The 27733-nt window shown below is 52.7% G+C and overlaps 1 protein-coding gene and 1 pseudogene across 1 annotated transcript; both read left to right on the top strand.

Moving 5' to 3' along the window:
• Positions 1-550: 550 nt before the first annotated feature.
• Positions 551-27052, top strand: LOC112321266 (paired immunoglobulin-like receptor B; annotated as a pseudogene).
• Positions 3766-7542, top strand: LOC139440410 (leukocyte immunoglobulin-like receptor subfamily B member 3). Its single transcript, XM_071219932.1, has 4 exons — positions 3766-4114; positions 5073-5201; positions 6514-6683; positions 7383-7542. The coding sequence occupies exons 1-3, from the start codon at positions 4093-4095 to the stop codon at positions 6648-6650; spliced, it is 288 nt and encodes a 95-aa protein (XP_071076033.1). The 5' UTR covers positions 3766-4092; the 3' UTR covers positions 6651-6683; positions 7383-7542.
• Positions 27053-27733: the final 681 nt, after the last annotated feature.

Raw genomic sequence — 27733 nt, 5'->3', positions numbered from 1 at the left:
CTTCACCTGCTCCCTCACCCCCTTGCTGTGAGGACCTCATCTCCCTCTCTGACCACTCAGGGGGGAATATCCACCCTATGACCCATGGATGGTCCCAGTCACTGGGGGCCACTCAGTTTCGGTCTCTGTTCTCCTCTGTGGTTTCCTCCACGTTATGGGAACTTCCATTTCTCTTTCCTGCCCGTGTCTGTGCCTGCATACTGTGGAGCTGCTGTGAGTAGCTGTGCTTGGTACTCAGAGCAGACAAGGTCCTGAGTGGGTGCTACAATCCTGCCCTTGACCCTGGATACCTTGATCTTCTCATGTCCCAGCCACTCACGTCCTCATCTGGTCTGGAAATGGACATCTCCCTCCCATGAACCACTGACCGATGGCCTCTGGGGGGACTGGGGTTTGTGACAACAGGATCCAGATGAGGAAACTGAGGCAGAGACAGGACATTACCACTCAAGGATACATGGACATTGGGTGATGAGTATTTAAGTGAATATCTGCTATAACTCTAACCCAAATCAATGTCCCCGAAGCTTGAAGGCAGGACGACAGCACGAGGAGGAGGAGGCTTGAACCGGGAAACAAGGGGCACTGAGGGGCGGGGATCACTCAGAGGCTTATCCCCAGGAAGGAGGGTGGACATCATTGCTAAGAAAAAACGAGAAGTCGGTGATGGTGGCTGCAATAGAAAGAAAACCACACTCTGGGTCAGGGGAAGGGACGTGTTCTGTTCCCGTACTTCCCTGCATGTCCCCGCTGTGCTCATGGTCACAGTGACATTCGCCTGAACTGCACAGTGAGGAGCAGACCCTGTCTGTGCTGAGCTGAGCTCTGCAGGCACAGGGACCCCGTCTTTCTGAAGTGTCTCCAGGGCCTGGGTGACCACTGTCCATGGAGAAGACCCACATGGAGGGGCTGATATCAGGCTGAGGGGGAAGGGGACCTCGTGGCAGAGACCCTGGAAGGCGGTGCCCTGGGTCACCTGCACCTGCAAGGGGCGTCTCTCGAGGCTGTGAGTCTATTTCCTCCTCCATCACAGGAATGAGAGCCGGACTCTTGGGGAGACACTGTCCCCCTTCATGACAGTCCGGTGACGTGACAACCCCGTGATAGAGACAGCCAGCTTCCCAGTGACCACACCCTGTGAGTCTGTCTACCCTGAGGACACCATGGTCTCTTCCTTCTGCACAGCTGGGCTCAGAGAGGAGACGCCATGTCCCCCAGCCTCGCGGCCCTGCTCTGCCTCGGTGAGATGTGATGGGGGAGGGAATCCATAGTCTGAGAGGACCCTAGGACTCAGGAGGCTCCCGGGGAGGAGGGTTCTGCTCAGGATTCAGGGCAAATCTCTCACAAGGCCTCTCTTGCAGGACTGAGCGTGGGCCTGAGGACCCCAGTGCAGGCAGGTGAGTCTGTCCCCAGGGCTCCCAGGACCTTCTCTGCATGAAGGACAAGGGGCTTCCCCATCAGGCAGCTGTGGATAGAAAACAGAAGTTCTGGGTTAATGGATGGGGGGCTTCAGGGTGGGTGCTGGAGCTAAGAGCTGGGGAATGGGAATGCAGAGTATTTTGTCACCCAGCCTCTGATTCCTTCCAGGGACACCCCCCAAACCCACCCTCTGGGCTAAGCCAGGCTCTGTGACCCCCCCAGGGGAGCCTGGTGACCATCTGGTGTCAGGAGGCCCTACAGACCCAGGAGTTCCACCTGTATAAAGACGGAAACTTAGTGTCCTGGGACACACAGAAGATACGGGATCCCAAGAACAAGGCCAAGTTCCCCATCACATTCATGACAGAGCCACATGCAGGGAGATATCACTGTTACTATCTCAGCCAAGGTGTCTGGTCAGAGCGCAGTGACCCCCTGGAGCTGGTGGTGACAGGTGAGGGGACACTCAGGGGTCCCAGCCTCAGTCTCTGCTGTCAAAAGGGGGATGCTCTCAGGGGGTCTCCCCCTCCGAGCCCAGCCCTGGGGGATGTGAGGGAGGTGTGAGCCCCATTTAACACGCTGCCTCATTCTCTCCTAGGATTCCACTACTACAGCAAACCCAGCCTCTCAGCCCTGCCCAGCCCCGTCATGACCCCAGGAAGGACGGTGACCCTCCAGTGTGGCTCGGAGCAGGGATTTGACAGGTTCATTCTGTCTAAGGAAGGAGAAGACAGGCTCTCCTGGATGCTGTACTCAGAACAACAGCCCAGTGGGCAGTTACGGGCCCTGTTCCCTATAGGCCCCGTGACCCCCAGCCACAGGTGGACATTCAGATGCTATGGCTGTTACAGGAACAGACCCCACGTGTGGTCACAGCCCAGTGACCCCCTGGAGCTCCTGGTCCCAGGTAAAAAAAATTTCTCTTTTGCCTCTTCCATGTTTTGAGGTACCAGACAGGTTAATGGGATCTTTTAAGGGAGGGGAGACTCCTACATGAGGGGTGGAGTAAGGGGAGCACAGAGGCTCCTGGGCCAGAGACACAGAGAGAGAGACGGGGGGACCTGGGGGCCAGGACAGGAGCAGGGCTCACGGGAGGAGCAGCCCTGTCACTCCTGTCTGGTCCCTGCAGGTGGCTCAGAGAAGCCCTCCCTCCTGACCCTGCAGGGCCCCATCATGGCCTATGGACAGAGCCTGACCCTCCAGTGTCACTCTGACCTTGGCTATGACAGATTCGCTCTGTCCAAGGAGGGGGGACAGGACCTCCCCCAGAGCTCTGTCCTGCAGCCCCAGGCTGGGCTCTCTCAGGCTAACTTCACCCTGGGCACTGTGAGCAGCTCCCATGGGGGCCAGTACAGGTGCTACGGTGGACACAGCCTCTCCTCCAAGTGGTCAGCCCCTAGTGACCCCCTGGACATCCTGGTGGCAGGTGAGGAGCCAACATGTTCAGTCAGCAACCCAGAGTCTGCTCAGGCCCTGCTGGGGGTCTCAGGTGGTGATGGCCAGGACACGGGGTGTGGGGTCCCCAGGGAGGGAAGGAGATGGGAAGGGAGGGGGAGACACAGAGAAAACAGACAGACAGAGAGGAGGGACCTCAGAAAGGGGCCTGGTGACTCTCAGGTCAGAACAAGGTGGGTAGCAGCCCCTCACCCGTCCCTCTCTCTAGGATGGCTCCCTGACAGACCCTCCCTCACCATGCAGCCAGGACCCACGGTCGCCTCAGGGGAGAACGTGACCCTGCTGTGTCAGTCACAGAGCCCCAGGGACACTTTCCTTCTGTCCAAGGAGGGGGCAGCTGATCCCCCCCTGCGTCTCAGATCACAGTCCCGAGCTCAGCAGCACCAGGCAGAGTTCTCCATGGGTCCTGTGACCTCAGCCCACAGGGGGACCTACAGGTGCTACAGCGCACACAGCACCTCCCCCTACCTGCTGTCACAGCCCAGTGCCCCCCTGGAGCTCCTGGTCTCAGGTGAGGCCCCTGACCCTGTCTTTCTGAGCTGTTAGCTCAGGTCCTGGTCCCCAGAGGAATTATGGGCTGAAAGGGGAGGGAGAGGGCTCTCAGGATGGTCACTCAGCTGAGATCTGTCCCTCAGAGACCCTGCTGCCCTGTCTACCCTGCCCCCACCTGGTCCAGAAGGTGCTGGGTGGGCAGTGAGAGGGTCTTAGAAGCCACAGCGCAGATATGGGGGGAGTCTGAGTGACGTGGGGACCCCAGGGTCAGCCCACACCTCACTCCCTTCTGTTTTCATTCCCAGGACCCCCTGGAAATCCCAGCCCCCTACCCACAGGGCCCACCCCCACCACTGGTGAGTCACTGGGCCCCCTTTGCTCAGAGAGGATAGAGCAGCCCAGGGCGGTGCTGAGTCTCTCAGAGGATCTAATGTCCCCATAGATACTCAAGGACAGAGTTTTGTCCCGGGGGGCAGGGGGAGTCAGGGAGAGATTTCAGGGAAACACATGAGGCTTGGGGCTCTGAGGATTCACCCCTCCCCCACCATGGTGTCAGGCCTGTACAGGGGTGAGTGAGGCTGGTGACAGGTGGGGTGGTCATGAATGAGGGACATGTTGGGGCTCATTCTGGAGGAGGAGCCAGGCTGAAGTGGGAGGAAGGCAGCACCCACCCTTTGCCCCCATCCTGAATTTCCAGAAGTCTCTGAGGATCTGCCTCTCGGCCCCATGGAGTCAGGCCCACAGAGCAGTAAGTGAGGGTCTCTGTGGGGAGGTGCTGGGTGTGTCCAGGGGGGCGGGGGCTGAGTCCTGTGCAAGTCCAGGCACCTCTGGAGGCTCCGACTGGGACATGCCCTTCCCCTCTCTGTGCCTCAGTGTCTCCAAGGGTAAAAGGAGAGACTCGTGGCCCAGAGCTTAGGTTTCCTTTCAGTTCTGGCTCTGCCCTCCAGGGAGAAGGGCCTCAAGGGAAGTCCCCCAGGATGTGATGTTATGGGGACTGTCCCCTCTGTAGCAGTGACAGTGACGCTGTACAGGGATGAACAGGGAAAACATGAGATTGGGACACCCAGGTCCTTTCCCTCAGCTCAGACTTGGCTGAGAAGAGGGAACAAGGGCTGGAGTCAGACCGGGTCCAGGTCCCGGCTCTGCTGCTCCTCTGTGGGGCTCAGAATCCATTCTCTTCTCTGAAAGTCAGGTTCATGTCCGTTCATCCCTGGTTCCCTCCCGGTCACATGTCTGCAGTGACATTAGGTGACATAAGGGGCCTCAAAGAAGTCAGGAAAGCAGAGTCCCAGCCCAGCCTGACCATTTGAAGGGGGCTTCAGGGTTCATTGCACACCCCTGTCCCTCCTGTGTCCCTGCTGTGCTGGGGGCAGGTAGTAAGGACCCCTCAGCTCCAGGTGAGACAGGACAGGCCCCTGCAGATGAGGAGCCCAGAGCTCGGAGCTGGTGTCCACCTGGGGCAGCATGAGGACAGCACTAGAACACAAGTTCCCATTTAAAGTCCCAGCCCTGCCTCAGCCAGGCTGGGTGACCTGGGGCAGGTGCTGACCTCTCTGAGCCGCAGTGGACTGGGTGGTGGGTCAGCCATCCCTGGTACACGAGGACTGTGAGGTTACAGGAGATGAACGACAGACCCCAGCAGGTGCCTCGCACACAGTGGGTGTCCATTAAATGGCACCTTTGGCTCATTCATGACGTCACTCCAGCCCAAGGTCTCCAATGGTACTGGAACGTGCTGATCGGGGTCTCGGTGGCCCTTGTTCTGCTGCTCTTCCTCCTCCTCTTCCTCTTCCTCTTCTTCCGACACCAGCGTCAGAGCAAAGGCAGGATGTCGGGTGAGTAGGGAACGGGGTGACCAGGGTGACAGGAGAGAGGGGCTCAGAGCACCTGCCACAGAAACAAATAGATGGAGAAGGTCCGCTGAGCAACAGATTTCTCCAGAATCTCACATCAGAAAATCTAGAAAGGAAACACTCAACATCAGCAGAGATGCACAAACGTAAGGCAATCTTTCATCGTTTTCAATCTCCTGAAACATGAAACATACGCACAAGTGTGTTAAGGTTTCCTTAACACAAGCTTCCTGTATCTGGGACTCAGTTCTCCCATCTATCAAAGCAGACTCCAGTCCAGGATTTGAAAAAGCTCAATCAGTTTACAACTTTGATGCCAGTGAATTCCTGTGGGAGAAAGAACATAAACCCACTGTGAGCTTGTCCTTTCTCCATGGGGGACCACTGTCAGCACGTGGGGGTGGGAGGACGGCAGGATTTCTGCTGCGTTTCTGTCAGCACCAGGTGGTCAGCTGGGTCAGGTCATCCTCCAAAACACCTCCCATCACAACTCTTGTCTGTGCCCCCTTCCCCCTCCCAGAGTTCCCTGTGTTTCCTGCTATTTCATTTGTCGAGTCATCAGAGCCTGTCTGTGATCTATAGAGATCTGTACTTTCATGCAGCTGTGCACCTAAAGGTTTTATTTTTTCATTTATCTTTTTGCTACTTTCTTAGCAATCTTCCTATTACATTACAAACTGAATGATCACTTAGAAGCTAATTAGAAGTTAATTTTGGTAATTCTCAATACCAAAAATGCCTGTGTTATACATAGTCAATTATTTATTTCTTTAAAAAAGAAAGATTGGTAGAAGGAAGAAAGGAACCTGACATGGAAATTATGTTCCCGAGTCAGGGACACAAGCAGCCAGCTGAGGTCGAGCAGTGAAAAGGGAGATCCAGCTGTCACTCCTTCATGTCCTGACATTCGGGACAAATTGAAGTCCCCGTGTGCATCTGGACTTTCCAAAGCAATGCAAGACCAGACCCCAGAGATGCTCACCTCGGGGAACTGAGTTGGGTACCATTCGTTTGAGAAGCCCATTAAAGATTAGGGAGGAGATGACCTAAGCCACCTTACATCTTTCTCTCATATCCTATCAGTGTTCTATTCCTCTGGAGCAGCTGATCCTCTGGGATGATGGGAAAACAACTCAGATTCCAAGAGTAGAGAGTAGAGGAAATTCTCAGTTATGGGCTGTGCTCAGGGCATCAAAACCAGTCCAAGAGATGCAGGTGGCCTGGTGGACACGCAGGGGACTGGGGTGATCTGATCTGTCCTGACTTCTGTGACCTCTTTACCAACAATTCCTAGCTTATCAACCCCAAGACTACACGGTGGGGAACCTCATCCACTTGGGTGTGTCTGGCTTGATCCTCGTGGTCCTCGGGGTGCTGCTGTTTGAAGCTTGGCACAGTCGGAGAAGACCCCACCATGCAGCAAGCGGGTGAACACAGGGGACAACAAACCCACCAGTCAGCAAGGTAGAGCCTGGAGAACATCTGATGATCCTGAGAAGCTCTGGGAGAAAATGTGGGCACCCGTGGGAGAGTGTCTGCTGAGAATGAGGAGGGTGTGGGTGTGGGTCATGTGCAGGGAGAGGTCAGGGCTGGTACTGCAGAGGCTCCTCCACAGGTAAACTGTGGTGTCTCACTTCACTGCCCTGTTGACTTCCCTTGATTGGCCCCTCTTTTCTCACCCTGTGACCTGGGGCTCAGCCCACATCTCAGGTTCGGATCCATACCTGGGCTCACCCTCAATCTCTGGTCCACATTCCTGTAGGACATTTTTCTCACTTTTATTTTTCACATTCACTGATTGTGCTTGTCTTTGGGTCAGAGAACAAATCTGTTTAAACGTCTGATTAAAGGGACAAATACCAGGAGTAGTTTGGACGGATAGACACGGACCATGGAGTGGAGGTCCCCAGAGGGAGGGGGTCAGAGTGAGCAGAGGAGAGGGAAGGGAGAGAAATCTATGCTGATGAGACATTTGACTTTGGAAGGTGGACACAATGCCATATACAGACGATATGCCATAGAATTGCATGCTTGAAACTTCAGTAATTTTTAAGATTATATTTCTCATTATTCTTTAGAGAGGGGAAGGGTGGGAGAGAGGGGGAGAAACATCCATGTGCCAGAGAAACACAAATTTGTTGCCTCTGACATGCCCTCTGCCAGGGACCTGGCCTGAAACCCAGCTGTGTGTCCTGACCAAGAATGGAGCAGGGGACCCTTTGTTCACAGGCCAGTGCTCAACCCACCGAGCCACACCAGCCAGGGCGGACACCTATGTCATTGTGTGAACTAATAGCACCGCAATAAATTTCATTTTAAAAGACTAGTTTGGGAGAAATAAATCCAGAACCATCGTGAAAACCACTGCCTGGTCCCGTCAAGGACTGCTCTGTGTAGCAGATGAAGAACTTGGTGTGTTTGCTCCAGAAACGCCACAGGTGTGTGAAATGAGGCTCAGGTGGTGTGTTTGTAAAACAGCTCCCAGAATACACCGTTTTTTTTCATAAGCCCTGATTTGTGGCACTTGCCTAATTCCTGGTGTGTATGCTCCTTTCTTCCTTTTTATTTTTCACATTATTCACTTTTTTATTTTTAAAATATTTTAAAATTATTTTATTATAGTTTTCCCAATTTCCCCCCTTTGCCCTCTTCTGCCCATTTCAACCCACCCCACCACCAACCCCCACCCGGCTCCAACAGACAATTCCCTCCCTGTTGTCCGCGTCTCTGGGTCATTCATACACTTTCTATTCTAGTCCCTTCCACTTCTTCCTTCTTGAGGGCGGGAGAGCCGCCCACCACCGTCTCGCCCATCCCCTTGTCTTTCTGCGAGTCCATCACCTCACTGAGTCCCAGCCATGCACAGTGTCGGACCTATGGGCTGGGTGACCTGCGTGCATTACTTTGCCTCAACCCGCTCAGGGCTGGGCCCCTGGACGTAACTTGCACTGCGGCTGACCAGGCCCAGAGCACGTTCCCCACCGTGGGCCCCGGGTGTGGGCAGGGTGTCTCACCCGAGCCAGAAGCTACTGCTGCGCTACTACTTCTGGCCGCCAGGATCCTGGCTGACCTACGTGGCTGGCCCCGGAGTCCTGGGTAGGCGCTGCTCCATCCTTCCCGTCCCCATCCCTCTGGTTCCTGTCCTCCCGCACCTGGGCACCTGGTCCGGGTCCCTGCTTGCGCTGCTGCCTCCAAGAGCCACCGCACTCCCCTCCCGGGCTGCACCAAAGCTCCTTCTAGTCCACCGAGCCTGCGACACGTCTCGCTGCCACAGGAAGTTCGCGCGCGCGAGCACCAGCTGGTCGGCACCAAATGCACAAGGGACAGAAGTGCTTCCCAGGCCCTGTCTGCTCCAGGGGCTTCACCAGCAGTGACTACCTGTTGAAGCTCGCGCGCCTCCTCCCTGCTTCAGCAGTAACTGCTCAGAGCCCAGGGCTTTCAACACCTCGCCCCGCAGCCTGGCCAGAGAGCCCCACGCACAACCCAGCCTGAAGCCCAGACCCTGCCGGCCTTCTGGTCCTGGTGCAGCCCTCCAGGTCCTCTCCCCGCCAGAGCAGCAGCAACTCGCTTGTCATCCAGGCTCAGTTGCAGAGACCCCTGGGGACTCTAACATGCCTCTAACCCCTCAAGAGTGCAAGGAGGAGGAAGAGTGCAAGGAGGAGGCCTGAGACTGCACTGGGGTCAGCTGGACTTGGGGATGGCATGGGGGGCAGGGGCCCGTGTCTGTAAACGTCATGGCTTATTTTTAAAATTAACATTAAATAAAAAAAAAAAAAAGACAGTTTATCAACTGGCCAGATACACTGAAAGATGAGGACCAGACACACAACCTGAGAATCCTGCCACAAGAGGGAGCCAGAAGCACCAAGCTGGTGCATCCACACAGGGTCCCACAACCACAGAACACACACAGGACCAACACAAAGCATCTCTCACCTGAGGGCAGCTGGTCAAGGTTGCATGAGGTGACCACGATGTCAAATACAAAATGGGAACACAACACTCCAAAGATCAGGAAGAATCACAATCTCTGCATCACCAAAGATCATAGTAACATCCCAATACTGAACCCAAAATTATGGAGAACTGAAATTCACCCAACAGGTAATACAAAAGGTACTCCATGAACCACAAGACAAAAACAGAAAGACAGTTCAATAAAGTCAGGAAAACATTACATGGACCAAACAGCAAATTCAACAAACAGAAGTCATCAAATAAGTCCCACAAATTCTGCGGTGGAAAAATGATGTGAATGAAATGAACAATGGGACAGAGGGCATCAACCAAAGAATAGACCAAGAAAAATAAACAAGAGGCCAATATTCTTGTCAAAAATAGATGCAAAATTTCTCAACAAATAGCATGACGAATTCAAGAGCACATTAAGACTTTTTTAAAATATATTTATTGATTATGCTATTACACTTATCCCATTCCCCCCCACTCCACTCTCTCCTGCCCACCCCCTCCCTCCCACATTCCCCCCTATAGTTCATGTCCATGGGTCATACTTAGAAGTTCTTTGGCTTCTACATTTCCTACACTATTCTTACCCTCCCCCTGTCTATTTTCCACCTATCATCTATACTACTTATTCTCTGTACCTTCCCCCCCCTCCCCCTCCCACTCCCCTATTGACAACCCTCTATGTGATCTCCCTCTCTATGGTTCTGTTCCTGTTCTACTTGTTTGCCTAGTTTGCTCTTGTTTTTGTTTTAGGTGTGGTCATTAATAATTGTGAGTTTGCTGTCATTTCTACTATTCATATTTTTGATCTTCTTCTTCTTAGGTAACTCCCTTTAACACTTCATATAATAAGGGCTTGGTGATGATGAACTCCTTTAACTTGACCTTATCTGAGAAGCACTTTATCTTCCCTTCCATTCTAAATGATAGCTTTGCTGGATAGAGTAATCTTGGATGTAGGTCCTTGCCTTTCATGACTTGGAATACTTCTTGCCAGCCCCTTCTTGCCTGTAAGGTCTCTTTTGAGAAATCAGCTGACAGTCTTATGGGAAGTCCTTTGTAGGTAACTGTCTCCTTTTCTCTTGCTGCTTCTAAGATTCTCTCCTTCTGTGTAATTTTGGCTAATGTAATTATGATGTGCCTTGGTGTGTTCCTCCTTGGGTCCAGCTTCTTTGGGACTCTCTGAGCTTCCTGGACTTCCTGGAAGTCTATTTCCTTTGCCAGACTGGGGAAGTTCTTCATTATTTGTTCAAATAAGTTTTCAATTTTTTGGTCTTCCTCTTCTCCTTCTGGCACCCCTATAATTCGGATGTTGGAACGTTTCAAGATGTCCTGGAGGTTCCTAAGCCTCTCCTCATTTTTCCGAATTCTTGTTTCTTCATTCTTTTCTGGTTGGATGTTTGTTTCTTCCTTCTGGTCCACACCGTTGATTTGAGTCCCAGTTTCCTTTGCATCACTATTGGTTCCCTGTACATTTTCCTTTGTTTCTCTTAGCATAGGCTTCATTTTTTCATCTGGTTTTCGAACAAATTCAACCAATTCTGTGAGCGTCTTAATAACCAGTGTTTTGAACTGTGCATCCGATAGGTTGGCTATCTCTTCCTCGCTTAGTTGTATTTTTTCTGGAGCTTTGAAATGTTCTGTCATTTGGGCCTTTTTTTTGTTTGTTTGTTTTTTGTCTTGGCGAGTCTGTTACTTAAAGGGGCGGAGGCTTAGGTGTTCACCTGGGCAGGGTAATGCTGGTCACTGCGCTGTGACGCTGTACGTGGGGGAGGGGCCAAGAGGGAGCAATGGTGACCGCTCCAGTCTCCACCAGATCCCAATCTTTCATTCTGCCACCCACAATCAAACTGGGCCCCTCTGGTGCTGGTTCCTGAGTGGGTGGGCTTGTGCATGCCCTAGGCCGCTCTGGGTCTCTCCAACGACCTCCCCTGTGAGGCCGGGAGTCTCTCCTGCTTCCACCCCAACCCCCACGGGTGTTTTCACTCAGAGGTTTGAGGTTTTATTTCCCTGTGCTGGAGCCCTGGGTTGTGCGGTCTGCTTCACTCCCCACCGTTTGTCCAGTTTATCTGTGTACGAATGTAAGGCCGCGGGGTGCTACCCACCACTCTGCCTGCCCTGTTCTCCACCACTCTGAGTCCGGCCCTCTCGGTTTATCTGTGCGCGAATGTGGGGCCGCAGGGTCTGCTAGTGGTCAGACTGCCTGCCCCGTTTGTCCCACACTCCGCCAGTCTCCATCCTGCCACGGCCACACAAGTCCTCTCCACCCAGTGCTGTCTCTGCCCCTCCTACCAGTCTGGATGAATGTTTATTTTGTATTTCCTTGGTGTCGGACTTCCTTGCCGTTCGATTTTCAGTCAGTTCTGGTTGTGCGAGGAGGCGCAGTGTGTCTACCTACGTCGCCATCTTGGTTCAAGTCTCACGTTAAGACTTTTATACACCATGATCAACTGAGATTTAACACAGGGTCCTGGTAATTGTCAAAAATATTTTGACATGTGAAAATCAATACAAGTTTTCACCGCAGAAATAAAGTAAATGATATAAAACATATGGTTGTTTGCATAGATGCAGAGAAGGCATTAGAGAAAATGCACCATTCATTCAAAATAAACATTTCATAATAAACACTGTCTACAAATTGGGGATGGAATGAACACAACTCAGCAAAATGAAGGTCCTGTGTGGAAGCCCATAGTTAACATCAGACTCAACACTGAAAAGCTGAGAGTTTCTCTTCTGAGATCAGCGACAGCACTCTCTCCACTCCTGTGCAACATGTACCAACTGCCTTCGGCAGAGCCGTCAGACAAGAAAAAGAGACAAAGGGATCCAAACTGGAAAGAGAGAAATAAAACTGTCTACAGATGATACAATCTGATATATAAAAACCCTAAAGACTCAAAAAAAAATTCTTAAAACTAGAAAACAATTCAGTAATCTTGCAACCTACAAAGTGACCAGTCAGGACTCAGTGGCATTTCTATAGACAAAATATGAAAGATCAGGAGAGGAAAGAAAGAAAGTAACCCCATTTACAACAGCATCAAACACAAGAGACCACGACCAAGGAGATGAAAGGTCTGGACATTGAAAAGTCTAAGACTCTGGTAAAAGAAATGGAAAAGACACAAATAAATGGAAATTTATCCTGCACTTACACTTAGAGAGACTTCACTAAAATGTGTATACCACCCAATCTACAGATTCAATGCAATCCCTATCAAAATTTCAAATGCACTTTTCACAGATAAAAAAGGCAATAATAAAATTCATACAAAACCACGAAAGACCACCAATAGCCAAAGGAGTCTTGAAAACAAAGAGCAGAGCTGAAGGCATCTCACTGCCTGATATCCAATTATGCTACAGAGCTATAATAACTAAAACAGCATGATAATTGAAAAAAAAAAAAGTCATACAGACCAATGGAACAGAATCAAAATTCCCGAAATAAACCCATGCCTTCCGGCCAAGATGGAGGCATAGGTAGACACACTGTGCCTCCTCGCACAACCAAAAGAAGGACAACAACAAATTTAAAAACAAAAAACAACCACAACTGACAGAAAATCATACTGTATGCAAGTCCAACAAACAAGGAGTTAAAGAAGAAACATTCATCCATACCAGTAGGAGGGACGGAGACGGGCACCCAAGTGGAGAGGACTCACCATAAGGAGGCGGCTGGAGGACCAAGCAAGGTGGCAGTTGATGGACTGGGGGGTCCCACATTCGAGTGCAGATGAACCAGGAGGAACAACTGGGGAGCGAGACAGGCCATGCAACCCAGGGTTCAAGAACCAGGAAATAAAACCTCACAGCCTCTGACTGAAAATACCTGTGGGGGATGAGACGGCAGCTGAAGAAACTCCCAGCCTCACGGGAGAGTTCGTTGGAGAGACCCACAGGGTCCTAGAATGAACGCAAACCCACCAACCCAGGAATCAGCAACAGAAAGGCCCAATTTGATTGTGGGTAGCAGGGGAAGTGACTGAAAATCAGCAGAAAGCAGAGCGAGTGGCACTGTTCCCTCTTGGACCCCTCCCCCACATACAGCATTACAAAGCAGATATGTGGGTTGCCTTGCCCCAGTGAAAAGCTAAGGCTGCACCTCTTACTTCCTAACAGGCTGGCTGAGACAAAAAATAATGGCCCAAATGAAAGAACAGATCAAACCTCCAGAAAAAATACAACTAAGTGATGAAGAGATAGCCAACCTATCAGATGCACAGTTCAAAACACTGGTAATCAGGATGCTCACAGAATTGGTTGAATATGGTTGCAAATTAGAAGAAAAAGTGAAGTTCTATGCTAAATGAAATCAAGAGAAATGTACAGGGAACCAACAGTGACGGGACAGAAACCAGGATTCAAATCACCCGTTTGGAGCAGAAAAAAGAAGAAACACTCAACCAGAACAGAATGAAGAAACAAGAATTCAAAACAAAGTGGAGAGGCTTAAGAACCTCCAGGACATCTTTAAATGTTCCAACATCCCAATCATAGGGGTGCCAGAAGGAGAAGAGGAACAACAAGAAATTGAAAACTTATTTGAACAAATAACAAAGGAGAACTTCCTCAATCTGGCAAAGGAAATAGACTTCCAGGAAGTCCAGGAAGCTCAGAGTCCCAATGAAGTTGGGCCCAAAAAGGAAAAAAGAAGTTGGACCCAAGGAGGAAATAAAGAAGGAGAAATGGGACAACTGTAATAGCATAATCAATAAAATATATTTTTTTAAAAAAGAAATAAACCCATGCATTAACTAGGATATGCTGGAGTAAAGGAGTCCAGGATTTTAATCTAGCCCTGAAATCTGCCATTTCCTTGTGCTTTCCCCATTTACATTTAATGTAATGATGAACAAGGTTGTTTTAGGGTTCCTGTTTTATTGTTTGCTTCTGCATGTCACATCTACTCTTTGCTCTTCAAGTTTCCTTTCACTATTCTCTGTTTTGGGAGATGATTTTTTAGTATTCCATTCTAATTTACCCACTGGAATTCTAACAATAAGTCTTTGTACATTGCTTTTTCAGTGATGGTTGTAAGTATTATAATATACACCCTAATTTCACAGATTCTACACACAGGAAGTTATGTTGAACCTCTGCAAGGCCAATGAAGAAGCCGCACAGCTGTGCAGTTCCCTTTCGCCCACTGCCTCACGCTGCTGTTGTATCTGTACATCCACACACATCACACACTCCACCAGATGACGTGTCCGTTTCTACTCTCAACAGCCATGCCTGTTTTCTAAAGTTGAGAGAACAAAAATATGCTATTACATTTACTTCGCTATATACTTAGATACAGTTGCTCTTCTTTAATTGTCGAATTTCCAAAGATCCCTTTACAATTATCTCCCGTCTGCCTGGTGAACTTTTTATCTCTTATAATCAGGTCTGCTGCTCAGGTTCCCTTTATTTCACTCCCATTCCTGAAGAATATATCCAGAAGGACTGCAGCTGAACTTTCTCACCCCTGAGGACTTGAAACTTTTCTGACCATGATGGTCTCTGATGGGAAATCTGCAGTCAATCCAATCATGGTTCCTCCATGTGTGATGTGCCATTTCTGTCTGGGTGGTTTCGATTTTCCTTGACTAGTTTGATGATGCTCCTGATGTGTGTGGCCTTGGTTTTCAAAGATGTATAGCTCAGTTTCTTGGACGGATAATTTATGGTTTTCAAGAAATGTATGACAAGGTCGGCTGCCTATTTCTTCCAATGTGGTGATTCTTCACTGATATCGTTCTCATTTTGCTCCCAGTTCAGGAACATAAACTGCCTCCCAGGTCCCTGAGTCTGTCTCTTTTCATTGAAAAACCTGGCTGCCCTCCACAGGGGCTCTGACCTGGTGCTGCAGAGGCAGCTCCCAGTGTGAGAGGAAGAGCTCTGCTCAGGGGAGGAGGGGCCCTGAGGAGGCAGAAATGACCCAGAGGTTTGAAGGGGGTGATGAAGGAAAGGCTGGTGCTGACTGACACAGACAGGAAGTCAGTGAAGGGAACTGTTAGGGGAAAGAAAATCCACAGTCACAGCAGGGCCGTATTCTTCTGAGAAAGGATCACCAGTCTCCACAGCGCCTCCCCATGCCGCCCTCTTCCCAGGGGTCGTCCTCCCAGTGATGGCCCCACTGGCCCCTCTGTGCACAAAAAAGAGAGTGGAACATCCTTCCTCACCCTCTCTCCCACTTCCCAGCTGATAGTCCACTCCTCTCCATTACACCCCACTGAGCCCTGGTGAACAATGTCCCCCATCCATCACAACACTCAACATGTCTTGTCCTCACTTCGGTCTCCTTCCTGCACCTGCAGTCCAGTCCCCACGCCTTCCTCCAGTTCACTCCTCTCTCAACCTCCTCAGGACTCTTCCTCCAACACACCTGGTCTGAGCCTGCCTGCTCCGCCCCCTCCACCAGTTCCCAGAGAGCCTCAGAAAATATCCACTTTGTACCATCTGACATTCAAGGCTGTGAATAGTCAGGCTGGAGCTAAACTCACCAACCCCAGCAAACATGATTTACTCTCAACCAAATCAACCCCCTTAACCACACTCTCCTCCACCCCAAACCACACACAGAAACTGAGCTATTTAAAAATCCTGTGCTTTCCTCTGCTGCTTCCTCAGCCACTCTGAACCAAGTCACCTCCTTCCCAAGACCGAGACAAGTCAGAGAGACGTCCTGTCTCATCCCAGTCAACTGCAAGGGCAGTTTGCATTATAGTTTTGTGTGAATGACTTAAAATACTGGTCAACATGCCATCCATGGGCCAGTGAATGTTGGAGTTTTATTCCTGATGGAGTTCATTGTCAACAGAGCCTGCATGACGTTTTCACCTAGGAGTAGTGATTTTAAGACATAAATCTGTTCATACCTATGTGACTTAAAATTTTTCCCAATGACTCCAGCATAAAATCCAAAATATCTGCACGGTGCTCCTGGTCTTTTGTGACCAGGGCACAGACTTTGCCTGGCTGCGGCCACTTCTCAGAACAGTCCAAGCTTGTTCCGGTCAAGGACGCCCCCCCCTGCCCATGGTCTCTGCACTGATCACCCTGCTCATGCCTTGGGTCAGCCCATCCCCAAGAAGGACGCCCTCACAGCCAGCACCCAGGTTTCATGATGTCCACCTGTTATTGCACCTCGCTGCCTTGTTCTTTCTCCCAACATGGGCAGTGTCACCAGACTGTAACTGATCTGTCTGCCGCCTACGTATCTGCATGTCTGTCTTCATTCCTCGGAGCCCTGTGGGTCCAGGGGAAGAATCCATCAGCTTCAGCAGTGACTCTCCAGGGCCTGGCATGGTGACCGCACAGGGCAATTGCTCAATAAATGCTGCCTGATGGGCTGGCCAGTGGGAAAGAGGAAGAAAAATGGCACGTGCAGAGTCAGGAAAGGGAAGTGATTTACCCATGGAAACAACATTCTAGAAAAGGCAGAGTCAGAATCTGAACAGAAATTGGGCTGCTCCTGAGTCCTGCCAGCATCCTGTCCCCTCATGATCTGGGACAGGTGTCACCCTCTCGATTTGGGTGTCATAGGAGGTGGGTGCAGAGCGTGGGGGGTCTGCTGAGACTCAGATCAGGCTGAAATGTCCAGAGCTTGCTGTCTCCTTTGGCCCATCTTTCAGGGAGGGGCTACTTCCCTTCCTGCCAGGCCACTGATGAGGAACCCATGACCTGTCACTCAGAGCTGAGACCGTGTTAACACCCCATTTGTTACTCTGTGTTGCCAGTGAATTTTATATGTCGTCTGCACACTGGTGACGGTGGCAGGAAGCACCATGAACCGGACCCTCACTGTCCTTCTCTGCCTCGGTGAGCTTCGAGGGAAAGATGAGGGATGGGATCCCATCATTTCCCAGATCCTGGTTCCAAGGACCCCAGGGCCCCAAGTTTCAGTGGGGACAGAGCTTCTTGGGGAAGAAGATGTGGCTCAGCCCCACGCCTGACCCCAGTTCTTAGGGCCCAGACCAGGCCCTATGGAGCTTCTGTGTGTGGGTGATGAATAATCTCACAGGGACTCTCTTCCAGGGCTCTTTCAGGGCTGGTGGGACCAGATCCAGGCAGGTGAGTCCTCTCCCAGACCTCCTGCTTCTGAACAATGATACCCCTGGGCAGCCGGGGGACACACAGTGAGTCTGGGCTGATGATGACCAGGGTGGGAGAGGTTTTGGAGTGACAGCAGAGGAAACTGAGGGAACAAGGACCTTCCTGACACTGCAGGTCTGATTCATTTCCAGGAGTTCCCTCCAAACTCTCCATCTGGGCTGACCCAGTCCCCAGAGTCAGCAAAGGGAGCCCCGTGACCATCTGGTGTCAGGGGTCTCTGAAGGCAGATGGCTACCGTCTGTATAAAGACAGGGGCTCTGAGCCCTTGATTATGAGGAACCCACAGGCCTCCAAAAATAAGACCGGGTTCCTCATTGAGTCCATGAGCTCACAGAACGCAGGGCTGTACCAGTGTGCCTATGCCTCTGGGGACACGCTGTCTGAGCTGAGTGAGCCCCTGCTCCTGGTGGTGACAGGTAAGGGGGAACCCGGGTCCCCTCCCCACTGTGAGCTCCTCCTCAGAGGATGAAGGGGACACAGTGTGGCTTTAGGAGGGCCTCCCCCCTCACAGCCTACTCCTGGGGAAGGTGGGGTGATGGTCCCCTCTAACTCAGATCCTCCTTCTCCCTCAGGAGAGCACAGTGCACCCTCCCTCTCAGCCCACCCAGGCCCTGTGGTGGCCTCAGGATGGAACGTGTCCCTCGTGTGCAGCTCAGAGTCCACGTCGGGCCCTTTCCACCTGCTGAAGGAGGGAGGGGCTGAGCAGCCCCAACACAAGGAATCAGAATGGAGATCCTCTGAGAGGAGGTGGCAGGCTGTCTTCCCTGTGGGCCCTGTGAGCTCCTCCCATGCGGGGACCTACAGATGCTATGGTTCCTCCAACTCCACCCCCAATGTGTGGTCACAGCCGAGTGACCCCCTGCACCTTGAGGTCACAGGTGAGGTGGCCCACACTTGGCTTCAGTTCTTTCCTATGTCCCAAATAACTGATCTGAACTCCTTATCTGGTAAAGCCCTTGGAATCATGGGGATCATTGACAGGGGTTGACTGGGGACAGAGCCACAGGAGGGAGGCTCAGAGAGGGACATATCAGAGCTCTCCCCACATCCCCAGTGGGTGGTGGGTGTTGGTGTCCCCTGGGTGACAATGACCTTCTCCCCAGGTGTGTACAGGGAGCCCTCCCTCTCAGCCCAGCCAGGCCTCCTGGTGCTGCCTGGAGACAGCCTGACCCTCCAGTGTCGCTCGGAGCCCCGTTTTGACAGATTTGCTCTGACCAAGGACGAGGGGACCACACCGCCCCTGCATCTCAATGGTCAGCAGAGCCCCAACTTCCCACTGGGCCCTGTGAATGACACCCATGGGGGCCGGTACAGGTGCTACAGTGGACACAACCTCTCCTATGCGTGGTCGGCCCCCAGCGCCCCCCTGGACATCCTTGTCATAGGTGAAGAGCCTTGCCCCATCCCCTGTCCTGACTGCCTGCTCAGGGCTCTGGCCCGGGGTCACCATGTTGGTGATGGGGTCCAGGTCAGGGTCTTGGACCAGAGGCTGAAAGGGGCTGAGGCCTAGGGGAGGGAGGGAGAAAAAGGGAGTGAGGGGCATGAAGATAAAAGACAGCCACTCGGAGGGACTGAGAGGAGCTGAGAGGGGTCATAGAGTGTAGCTGGGGAAGGAGGAGGACACAGTCCCTAATCTCAGGGACAAGGGCATGGGGGGAGATGTGACCTCCAGCACATCACAGCCCTCCTCTCCCCAGGAATGTCCTGGAAACCTTCCCTCTTGGCCCAGCCAGGGCACTCGGTGCCTTGGAAATCGACTGTAACCCTGCAGTGTGGATCTGAGGTCAGGGCTGATATCTTCCACCTGCACAGGGAGGGGTCCCTGGATCCTCCCCAGCAGCTTCATCTGCAGGACACACCTGCCCCCTCTCAGGCCAACTTCACCATCAGCCCTGCGACCTCAGGCCACAATGGGACCTACAGGTGCTACAGCTCACACAGCTCCTCCCCCTTCCTGCTGTCACAGCCCAGTGACCCCCTGGAACTTTTGGTCTCAGGTGAGGGACTCCCACCCCATGTCCATTGAGGGAGCAGACTCTGTCCCAGGGCAGCTCTGGGCTGGGATGAGAGGGTGGGGAAACACTGAGGTCATCAATAGGGAGAATCCCTCCCCATAATGAGATGGAGAAATGGGGGTCCCCCACCCTCTCCATGCCTCACCCCACCTGAGGGTCCATCCAGTGCTGGTGTGTGCAGGGAGGAGACTGCAGTGTGTGAAGGGCCAACATTTGGGGGAATCTATTGGACTGTAGGAGACATGAGGAGGCAGGTACACCCACAGCCTCCCCTGGTTCCTGTGTCATGCAGCACCTGGCGTCTGCAGACCCTCCTCCACACGGACAAACTTCATGTCTGTTGGGTAGCAGAGTCATCTTAGCCTAGAGGAGACACAGATGCCACCATGCTCTGCTATTTCTCACTTTATACTCAACACATCAAATAGTTCCAGGAGGCCTTGTTTCCTACAGTCCTGGGGATAAGGCAGCGACATAAGAAAGGAGCCTCTTGTCTCCAGTAGCAGGGAGGTCACTGGGTCCCATGTGATCAGTGGGGAGGAAACCCATGAAGGGGAAGATGCCCAGCTCAGGTGGGGAGAAAGAGCAGGAGTCACTCCTGCCTCTGTCTGTGCTGCTGATTCTAAGCCCCTGAGTTGTCCTGGTACCTGTGGAATAATCCCACATAGGAGACAGAGTCAAGGGGGCCTCTCATGAGTCAGCGTGATGGGCATCCACTGACAGTCTAAACCAAGTGGAGTTGGCTCAGCACCTTGAAGTGAATCCCAGTGACAAAATCCTACCTGCATCTGGGACTCGGTTCTCCCATCCATCAAAGCAGAATCCAATCCAGGATCTGAAAACGCTCAGTTTATAATATTGATGCCAGTGAATTCCCGTGGGAGAAAAAAACATGAGCTCACTATGAGGCTTCTTGTCTCCATGGGGGACCATGGTCAGTACCTGGATGTGAGAGGATAGCAGGATTTCTGCTCCATTTCCATGACACCACGTGGTCAGCTGGGTCAGGTCATCCTCCAAAACACCTCCCATCACAACTCCTGTCTGTGCCCCCTTCCCCCTCCCAGAGTTCCCTGTGTTTCCTGCTATTTCATTTGTCGAGTCATCAGAGCCTGTCTGTGATCTATAGAGATCTGTACTTTCATGCAGCTGTGCACCTAAAGGTTTTATTTTTTCATTTATCTTTTTGCTACTTTCTTAGCAATCTTCCTATTAGATCACAAACTGAATGATCACTTAAAGTTTATGTTAAATTTGGTAATCCTTGATATCAAAAATATCTATGTTGTATATATTCCATCATTTATTTCTTTAAAAAGAAAGACTGATAGAAGGAAGAAAGGAACCTGATGTGGAAATTATGTTCCCGAGTCAGGGACACAGGCAGCCAGCTGAGGTGGAGCCGTGAAAACGTACATCCAGCCGTCACTCCTTCATGTCCTGATATACGGGACAAATTGAGGTCCCCCGTGTACATCTGGGCTTTCCAAAGCAATGCAAGACCAGACCCCAGAGATGCTCACCTCGTGGAATTGAGTTGGGTACCATTCGTTTGAGAGGCCCATTAAAGATTAGAGAAGAGATGATCTAAGCCAGCCTACATCTTTCTCTCATATCCTATCAGTTGAAGGATAATCTCACAGGGACTCTCTTCCAGGGCTGTGTTGGGGCCCATGGGACCAGGTCCAGGCAGATGAGTCCTCCCCCAGCCTCCTGCTTCAGCACAATGATGTCCATTGGCAGCTGGGGTGCACACAGTGGGTCTCGGCTGATGGTGACCAGGGTGGGAGGGTGTCTTGGGGTGACAGGTGAGGAAACTGAGGGGACAAAAACACTCCCTAACACTGCAGGTCTGATTCATTTCCAGAAGTTCTCCCACAACCCTCCATCTGGGCTGCCCCAGGCTCCATCGTCAGCAAGAGGAGCCCTGTGACCATCTGGTGTCAGGGGTCTCTGCAGGCAGATGGCTACATTCTGTATAAAGAGAGGAACTCTGAGCCCTGGATGACAAGCATCCCAGAGGCCTCCATCGAGAAGACCGGGTTCCTCATTCAGTCCATGAGCTCACAGAATGCAGGGCTGTACCAGTGTGCATACAGCACTGGGGGCTCGCTGTCCCAGAGGAGTGAGCCCCTGCTCCTGGTGGTGACAGGTAAGGGGGAACCCGGGTCCCCTCCCCACTGTGGGCTCCTCCTCAGAGGATGAAGGGGACAGAGTTTGGCTTTAGGGGGGTCTCACCCCTCACAGCCCACTTGTTGGTAAATTGGGGTGACAGTCCCCTCTAACTCAGATCCTCCTTCTCCCTCAGGAGAGCACAGTGCACCCTCCCTCTCAGCCCACCCAGGCCCTGTGGTGGCCTCAGGAGGGAATGTGTCCCTCTTGTGCAGCTCACAGTCCACATGGGACACTTTCCATCTGCTGAAGGAGGGAGGGGCTGAGCCGCCCCAACGCCGGAAATCAGAACAGAGATCCTTTGAGGGGAGGTGGCAGACTGTCTTCCCTGTGGGCCCTGTGAGCTCCTCCCACGGAGGGACCTACAGATGTTATGGTTCCTCCAGCTCCAACCCCAATGTGTGGTCACAGCCCAGTGACCCTGTATGCCTCGAGGTCACAGGTGAGGTGGCTCACACTTGGCTTATATTCTTTCCTGTGCCCCAAGTAACAATCTAAACCTTGTGCCTAGTAAAGCCCTGGGGGTTATTGGGGTTGGTGACATGGGTTTATTGGAGACAGAACCACAGGCAGGAAGCTTAGGGAGGGATGTGTGAGAGCTCTCCCTGCAGCCCCGTTGGATGGTGGGTGTGTGTCCCCTGGGTGACAGTGACCTTCTCCCCAGGTGTGTACAGGGAGCCCTCCCTCTCAGCCCAGTCAGGCCCCCTGGTGCTGCCTGGAGACAGCCTGACCCTCCAGTGTCGCTCGGAGCCCGGCTTTGACAGATTTGCTCTGACCAAGAACGAGGGGACCACGCCTCCCCAGCGTCTCCATGGGCAGCACAGCCCTGACTTCCCCCTGGGCCCTGTGAACCTCACCCACGGGGGCCGGTACAGGTGCTACAGTGGACACAACCTCTCCTATGTGTGGTCTGCCCCCAGTGCCCCCCTGGACATCCTGATCGCAGGTGAGGAGCCCTGCCCTGCCCCCTGTCCTGACTGTCTGCTCGGGGCTGTGGCCCAGCATCACTGCAGTGGTGATGGGGTCCAGTAGAGAGTCCTGGAGCAGAGGCTCAGGGGGGCTGGGGTCTAGGGGATGGAGTGAGAAAAGGGGAGGGATGGCATGGAGGTAAACACAACCCACCCAGAGGGACTGAGAGGAGCTGAGAGTGGTCACAGACTGTGTCTCTGGGGAAGGATGTGGTCCCTCACCTCAGGGCCAAGGGCATGGGGATAGCGGTGACCCTGCTCATCACAGCCCTCTTCTCCCCAGGACTGTACGGGAAACCCTCCCTCTCAGCCAAGCCAGGGCCCTCGGTGCCCTGGGGAGCAAACGTGACCCTGCAGTGTGGATCTGAGATCAGGGCTGATACCTTCCACCTGCACAGGGAGGGGTCCCGGGATCCTCCCCAGCAGCTTCATCTGCAGGACACAGCTGCCCCCTCTCAGGCCAACTTCACCATCAGCCCTACGACCTTGGGTCACCAGGGGACCTACAGGTGCTACAGCTCAAACAGCTCCTCCCCCTTCCTGCTGTCACAGTCCAGTGACCCCCTGGAACTTCTGGTCTCAGGTGAGGAGCCCCAGCCCCGCCCCTGCATCCTCATGGTCAGTTCAGGACCCTGTCCCCCAGGGGAACTTTAGGCTGAGTACAGAGTGTGATGGTCTCCCAGTGAGGGTCAGCCTGAGGGAACTCTCACCTCCCAGCGGGATTGAAAAACCAGAGCCACCCCACCCCTGCCTCAAACTCATCCTCATCCCTGTGGCCCAGACAGCTTCCAGGGGCCCAGAGAGGCCAGAGAGGCCCAGGATGAGCAAAGGGAGGAAAGGCCAGGGGCACCCATCCTGACCCCCTTCCTTCTCCCAGAGGAAAAGAGGCTGAGTCAGCAGTGATGACTAGCAGAGGTTTGCTCCCAGAGAGAATATAACCCTCGCTGGCATGCTGGTCTCCCAGGGAGGCTGGGGTCCAGACAGAGATGCTGGGGGGATTGTGGGGCCCCCATGGCTGTGAGGCAATCAGGTGATGGGTGGAGGGGGTCATGGCAGAGGGAGATGCTGTGGTCCCACCCAGGGGAGGGGGCTCCAGGCTCAAGTGGGGCCAAGGCAGCCTCACTGCTCACCCCCATCCTGAATTTCTAGAGGGTTCCATGGATGGAGAATCCCCCAGCATAGTGTCAGGCCCACAGATCAATAAGTGAGGGTCTCTGTGGGGTGGTAGTAGGTGGGTCCATAGGGACATGGGCTGAGCCCTGTGCAAGTTCAGGCACCTCTGGAGAACACGCCCTTCCCCTCCCTGTGCCTCAGTGTCTCCAAGTGTAAAAGGAGAGAATCGTGACCCAGAGCTTAGATTTCTTTCAGTTCTGCCTCTGACCTCTTGGGAGGGGCACCTCACAGGGATGCCACCAAGGGCATGAGGTTATGGGAACTGTCCCCTCTGTAGCAGGGATGGTGACACTGTACATGGAGGGACAGGCAGGACAAGGTCTGGGAACGTAAGTCCTTTCCCTCAGCTCGGGTGGTCCACTCAAAGGAGGAAACAAGGCCTGGAGTCAGACCTGGTTCAGGTCCCAGCTCTGCTGCTCCCACTGTGGGTCTGGGTGGTCCCTTCTCTTCTCTGAGTCTTGGGTTCACGTCTGTTCATCCCTGGTCCCCTGCTGCTCACAGGCCTGCAGTGACATTAGGTGATGTAAGAGGCCTCACGGAGCTCAGGAGGACAGAACCCTCAGTCAGCCCAAGCTTGCAAAAGGGGCATCAAGGACAAGCAGAGTAGAAAAAGTCCCGGGAGAGACACAGAGTCCATCCCACACCCCTGCCTTTCCTGTGTCCCTTCTGCACTTGGGGGCAGATAATAAGGAAGGGCCCTGAGCTCCAGTGAGACAGGACAGGCCCCCTGCAGGTGAGGAGCCCAGAGCTTGGAGCTCGTGTCCACCTGTGGGCAGCAGAAGGACAGCACAGGGAACCCACATCCTGAAGTCTGGTCCCAGCCCTGCCCCAGCCAGGCTGGGTGACCTTGGGAATGTGGCCAACCTCTCTGAGCTGCAGCGGACTGGTTTGGGGGTCAGTCATACCTGCTGCACGAGGGCTGCTAGGTTAGAGGAGATGAATGACAGCCCCCAGCAAGTGCCTTGCACATAGTAGGTACTAATTAAATGGCACCATTGGCTCATTCACGACGTTACTCCAGCCCAAGGTCTCCAATTGTCCCTGAACATCCTGATTGGGGTCTCGGGTGCCCTCGTCCTGCTGCTGTCCCTCCTCCTCTTCCTCCTCTTCAGACACCAGCATCAGAGCAAAGGCAGGACATCGGGTGAGTAGGAAACAGGGTGACCTGGGTCACAGGATAGAGGAGCTCAGAGTACCTGCCGCAGGAAAATCAAATAGGTGGGGAAGGTCTGCTGAGCAACAGATTTCTCCAGAATCTCAAATCAGGAATCTGGAAAGAACACACTTAATGTCAGTACATGTATGAAATTTCAGGTAAACCTTTGTTGTCTTCAATCTCCTGAAATATGAAATACTCACACAAGCATATGTTAAGGTTTCCTTCTTTCCTCAGTAATCAAGTGAGGAAGGATCCCTACCCTCCCAAGGCTGACACTGCCCCTCTTGACCAGCTCAGACAGAGGCTGATACCCAAAAGCGCCCCTCTGTGAGAGGAAGGGACAGCTGCCCTGGGGGAGGGGTCACAGGGATTTCAGGAGGCAATGGGGGAGGGGACAGCCTGGGAGAGTGTGGGAGTCAGAGGTGACAGGGGCTGTCCACACAGCCTGACCTGGCGCCTCACCTCACCCCTGGGTTAGTGGTCCACCTGCGAGAAGGCGGGTCTGCAGCCCTGAGAACCTGCAGGAGACACACCCCATTCTGTCCCAGCAGATGCTGCCATGAAGGACCCACTGCCTGGGCAGGGTGTGGAGCTGGACCCTCAGGTGAGCCCCCTGCTGCTGTCCAGGCCACCAAGGACCTTCCTGTTGCCCAGTTTACTCCAGTGGTCACTTCCATTGGGAGGCAGAGTGTGTGGTCTGGGCGGGGAACAGACTAAAAAGCAGTTGCAAAGGTCCAGAGGCAAGACAAGCTGCTTCAGCCAGATGGCCCCTGTAGCTAGAGCTGAATGAGCAAGACAGAGAGCCTTAGGATAAGAGTCAGAACCATAGAAACTTCCAGATGCCCCAAGGCTCATGAAGTCCCTGCACCTTCCATCAGGAGGGTGACTTAATCTGAATTAAAGTTTAAATCGTCAGTCTGGCTACACGTGGATAATTGACTGGAAGCAAGGAGACCCTGGTTCTGTCTCACTGTGTCTGCAGCAGAACGGGCCCCATGACAACTCCAAGGAAGTGACCTACGCCCAGGTGAACTGCAGATCAAGACTCAGGCAGGGAATGGCTGCCTCTCCTTCCCCCCTGTCAGAGGAATTGCTGGACACGAAGGGCAGACAAGCAGAAGAGGACAGGCAGATGGACAGTCAGGTGGGTCCCGTCCTCTCCAGGCCCCAGGCTTCCCCAACCCCAACCACCTTTCATCCCTCTCTCTGTCCCCCTGCTCCAGGCTGCTGCATCTGCTGACCCCCAGGATGTGACCTACGCCCAGCTGACCCTCATGACCCGCAGACAGGAGACAAGTGCACCCCCTTCCTCCCCATCAGAGAAGCCCCCAGAGCCCAGTGTGTACGCTGCTCTGGCCGTCCACTAGCCCAGGGAGGACCCAGACCCCACACTCCAGGGAGGGGGCCTGCAAGGACCCCAGAAGACACAGGAGCTGCCCCCTAAGGACACTCTGCAGGGCTCCAGCCAGCCTGGTGACCTGACATGCACCCCCCCACAGCTTCTGGGACCCTCTGGGAGTCCCCGGATGATGCATTCACAGATGACTAATATGCGTACACTTTGGAATCAAAGCATCGGACTTCTCAAGAATCAACGTGTGTGTCCTGGCTGGTGTGGCTCAGGAAACTGAGTGCTGGCCTGTGAACCAAAGGGTCACCGGTTCCATTCCAAGTCAGGGCACATGCCTGGGTTGCGGACCAGGTCCCCAGTAGGAGGAGTGTGAGGGGCAACCACACATTGATGTTTGTCTCCCTCTCTTTCTCCTTCCATTCCACTCTTTCAAAATAATAAATAAATGAAATTTCTTTTTTAATTTTCAAAAAGGGATGCATGAATATATACTGGATAAATATCCTGAGCACACAGGTATCTGATTTCAGGAATGAATGGATGGTTTTAGAGTCAAAAACTCAATCAGTGAAATTCAACATTAAAAGAAATAGCAAAAAAAAAAAAAAAAAATCACATCAACGGATGCAACACTTTTGTTAAATCCCTGAGCCAATTTATAATGAAAAACTCTTCAGAAATAAAAGGGTATTATCTATCATTTATCAAAGCATCTTTCAAAAGCTTTATAAACCAAATAGTGTTTAATTCAGCCTGGGGCAAAACTGTCACTGTGGAACTGTGCCCCAGCACACCCTCCACACACCCACAACCTACGCCTGCCCATTTCGCCAGCCCAGCCTCACACCCCAGTTTTTGTGGGGGGAATGGCCGCCCCCCACGGCAGATGTGATACCCCCATCGCCACAGCCTTCCTCTGCGGGCCCACATTTCCTACCCTCCCACCCCCAAGACTGCACACTGGAGAATCTCATGGATAAGGGCGTGGCCGGATTGGTCCTGGTGGGCCTCGGGGAGCTGCTGCTTCAGGCTCGAGACAGCGAGAGAAGGGCTCAGGCTGCAGCCAGGACGTGAACACAGATTGTGCATGTCTTTGGGTCAGACAACAAATCTGTTTAAACAACTGGTTAAAAGGACAAATACCAGGAATAGTTTGGACGGATGGGCACAGACAACGGAGTGGTGGTCCCCAAAGGGACGGGGTCGGAGTGAGACAGAGGAGGGTAGAGAGACTGAAATACATGCTGCTGAGACATTTGACTTGGGAAGGTGAACACAGTGCACTATATGGACGATGTGTCATAGAACTGTGTGCCTGAAACCTCTGTAAATTTTTTAAGATTTCATTTATTTTTTTTTTAGAGAGAGGAAGGGAGGAAGAGAGGGAGAGAAACATCGATATGCCACAGAAACACAGATTTGTTGCCTCTGACACGCCATCAACAGCCCTGCAACCTGGCTCACAACCCAGCCCTGGGCCCTGACCAAGAAAGGAGCAGGGGGCCCTTTGGTTCACAGGCCAGTGCTCAACCCACCGAGCCACACCAGCCAGAAACCTATGTAATTTTAGTAACTAATATCACCACAGTAAATTT

Source organism: Desmodus rotundus, chromosome 12 (assembly GCF_022682495.2).
Source record: "Desmodus rotundus isolate HL8 chromosome 12, HLdesRot8A.1, whole genome shotgun sequence".
Classification (NCBI taxonomy): domain Eukaryota; kingdom Metazoa; phylum Chordata; class Mammalia; order Chiroptera; family Phyllostomidae; genus Desmodus; species Desmodus rotundus.
Note: the sequence above shows the minus strand (reverse complement) of the source record. Positions and strands in the feature narration are given on the sequence as shown.

Bases quoted from the DNA above. Each gene is read 5' to 3' on its own strand.
- LOC139440410 (XM_071219932.1), top strand. From the start codon at position 4,093: ATGGAGTCAGGCCCACAGAGCA. The intron at 4,115-5,072 runs GTAAGTGAGGGT...ACGTCACTCCAG, and splicing joins GGAGTCAGGCCCACAGAGCA to CCCAAGGTCTCCAATGGTAC. The intron at 5,202-6,513 runs GTGAGTAGGGAA...AACAATTCCTAG, and splicing joins GAGCAAAGGCAGGATGTCGG to CTTATCAACCCCAAGACTAC.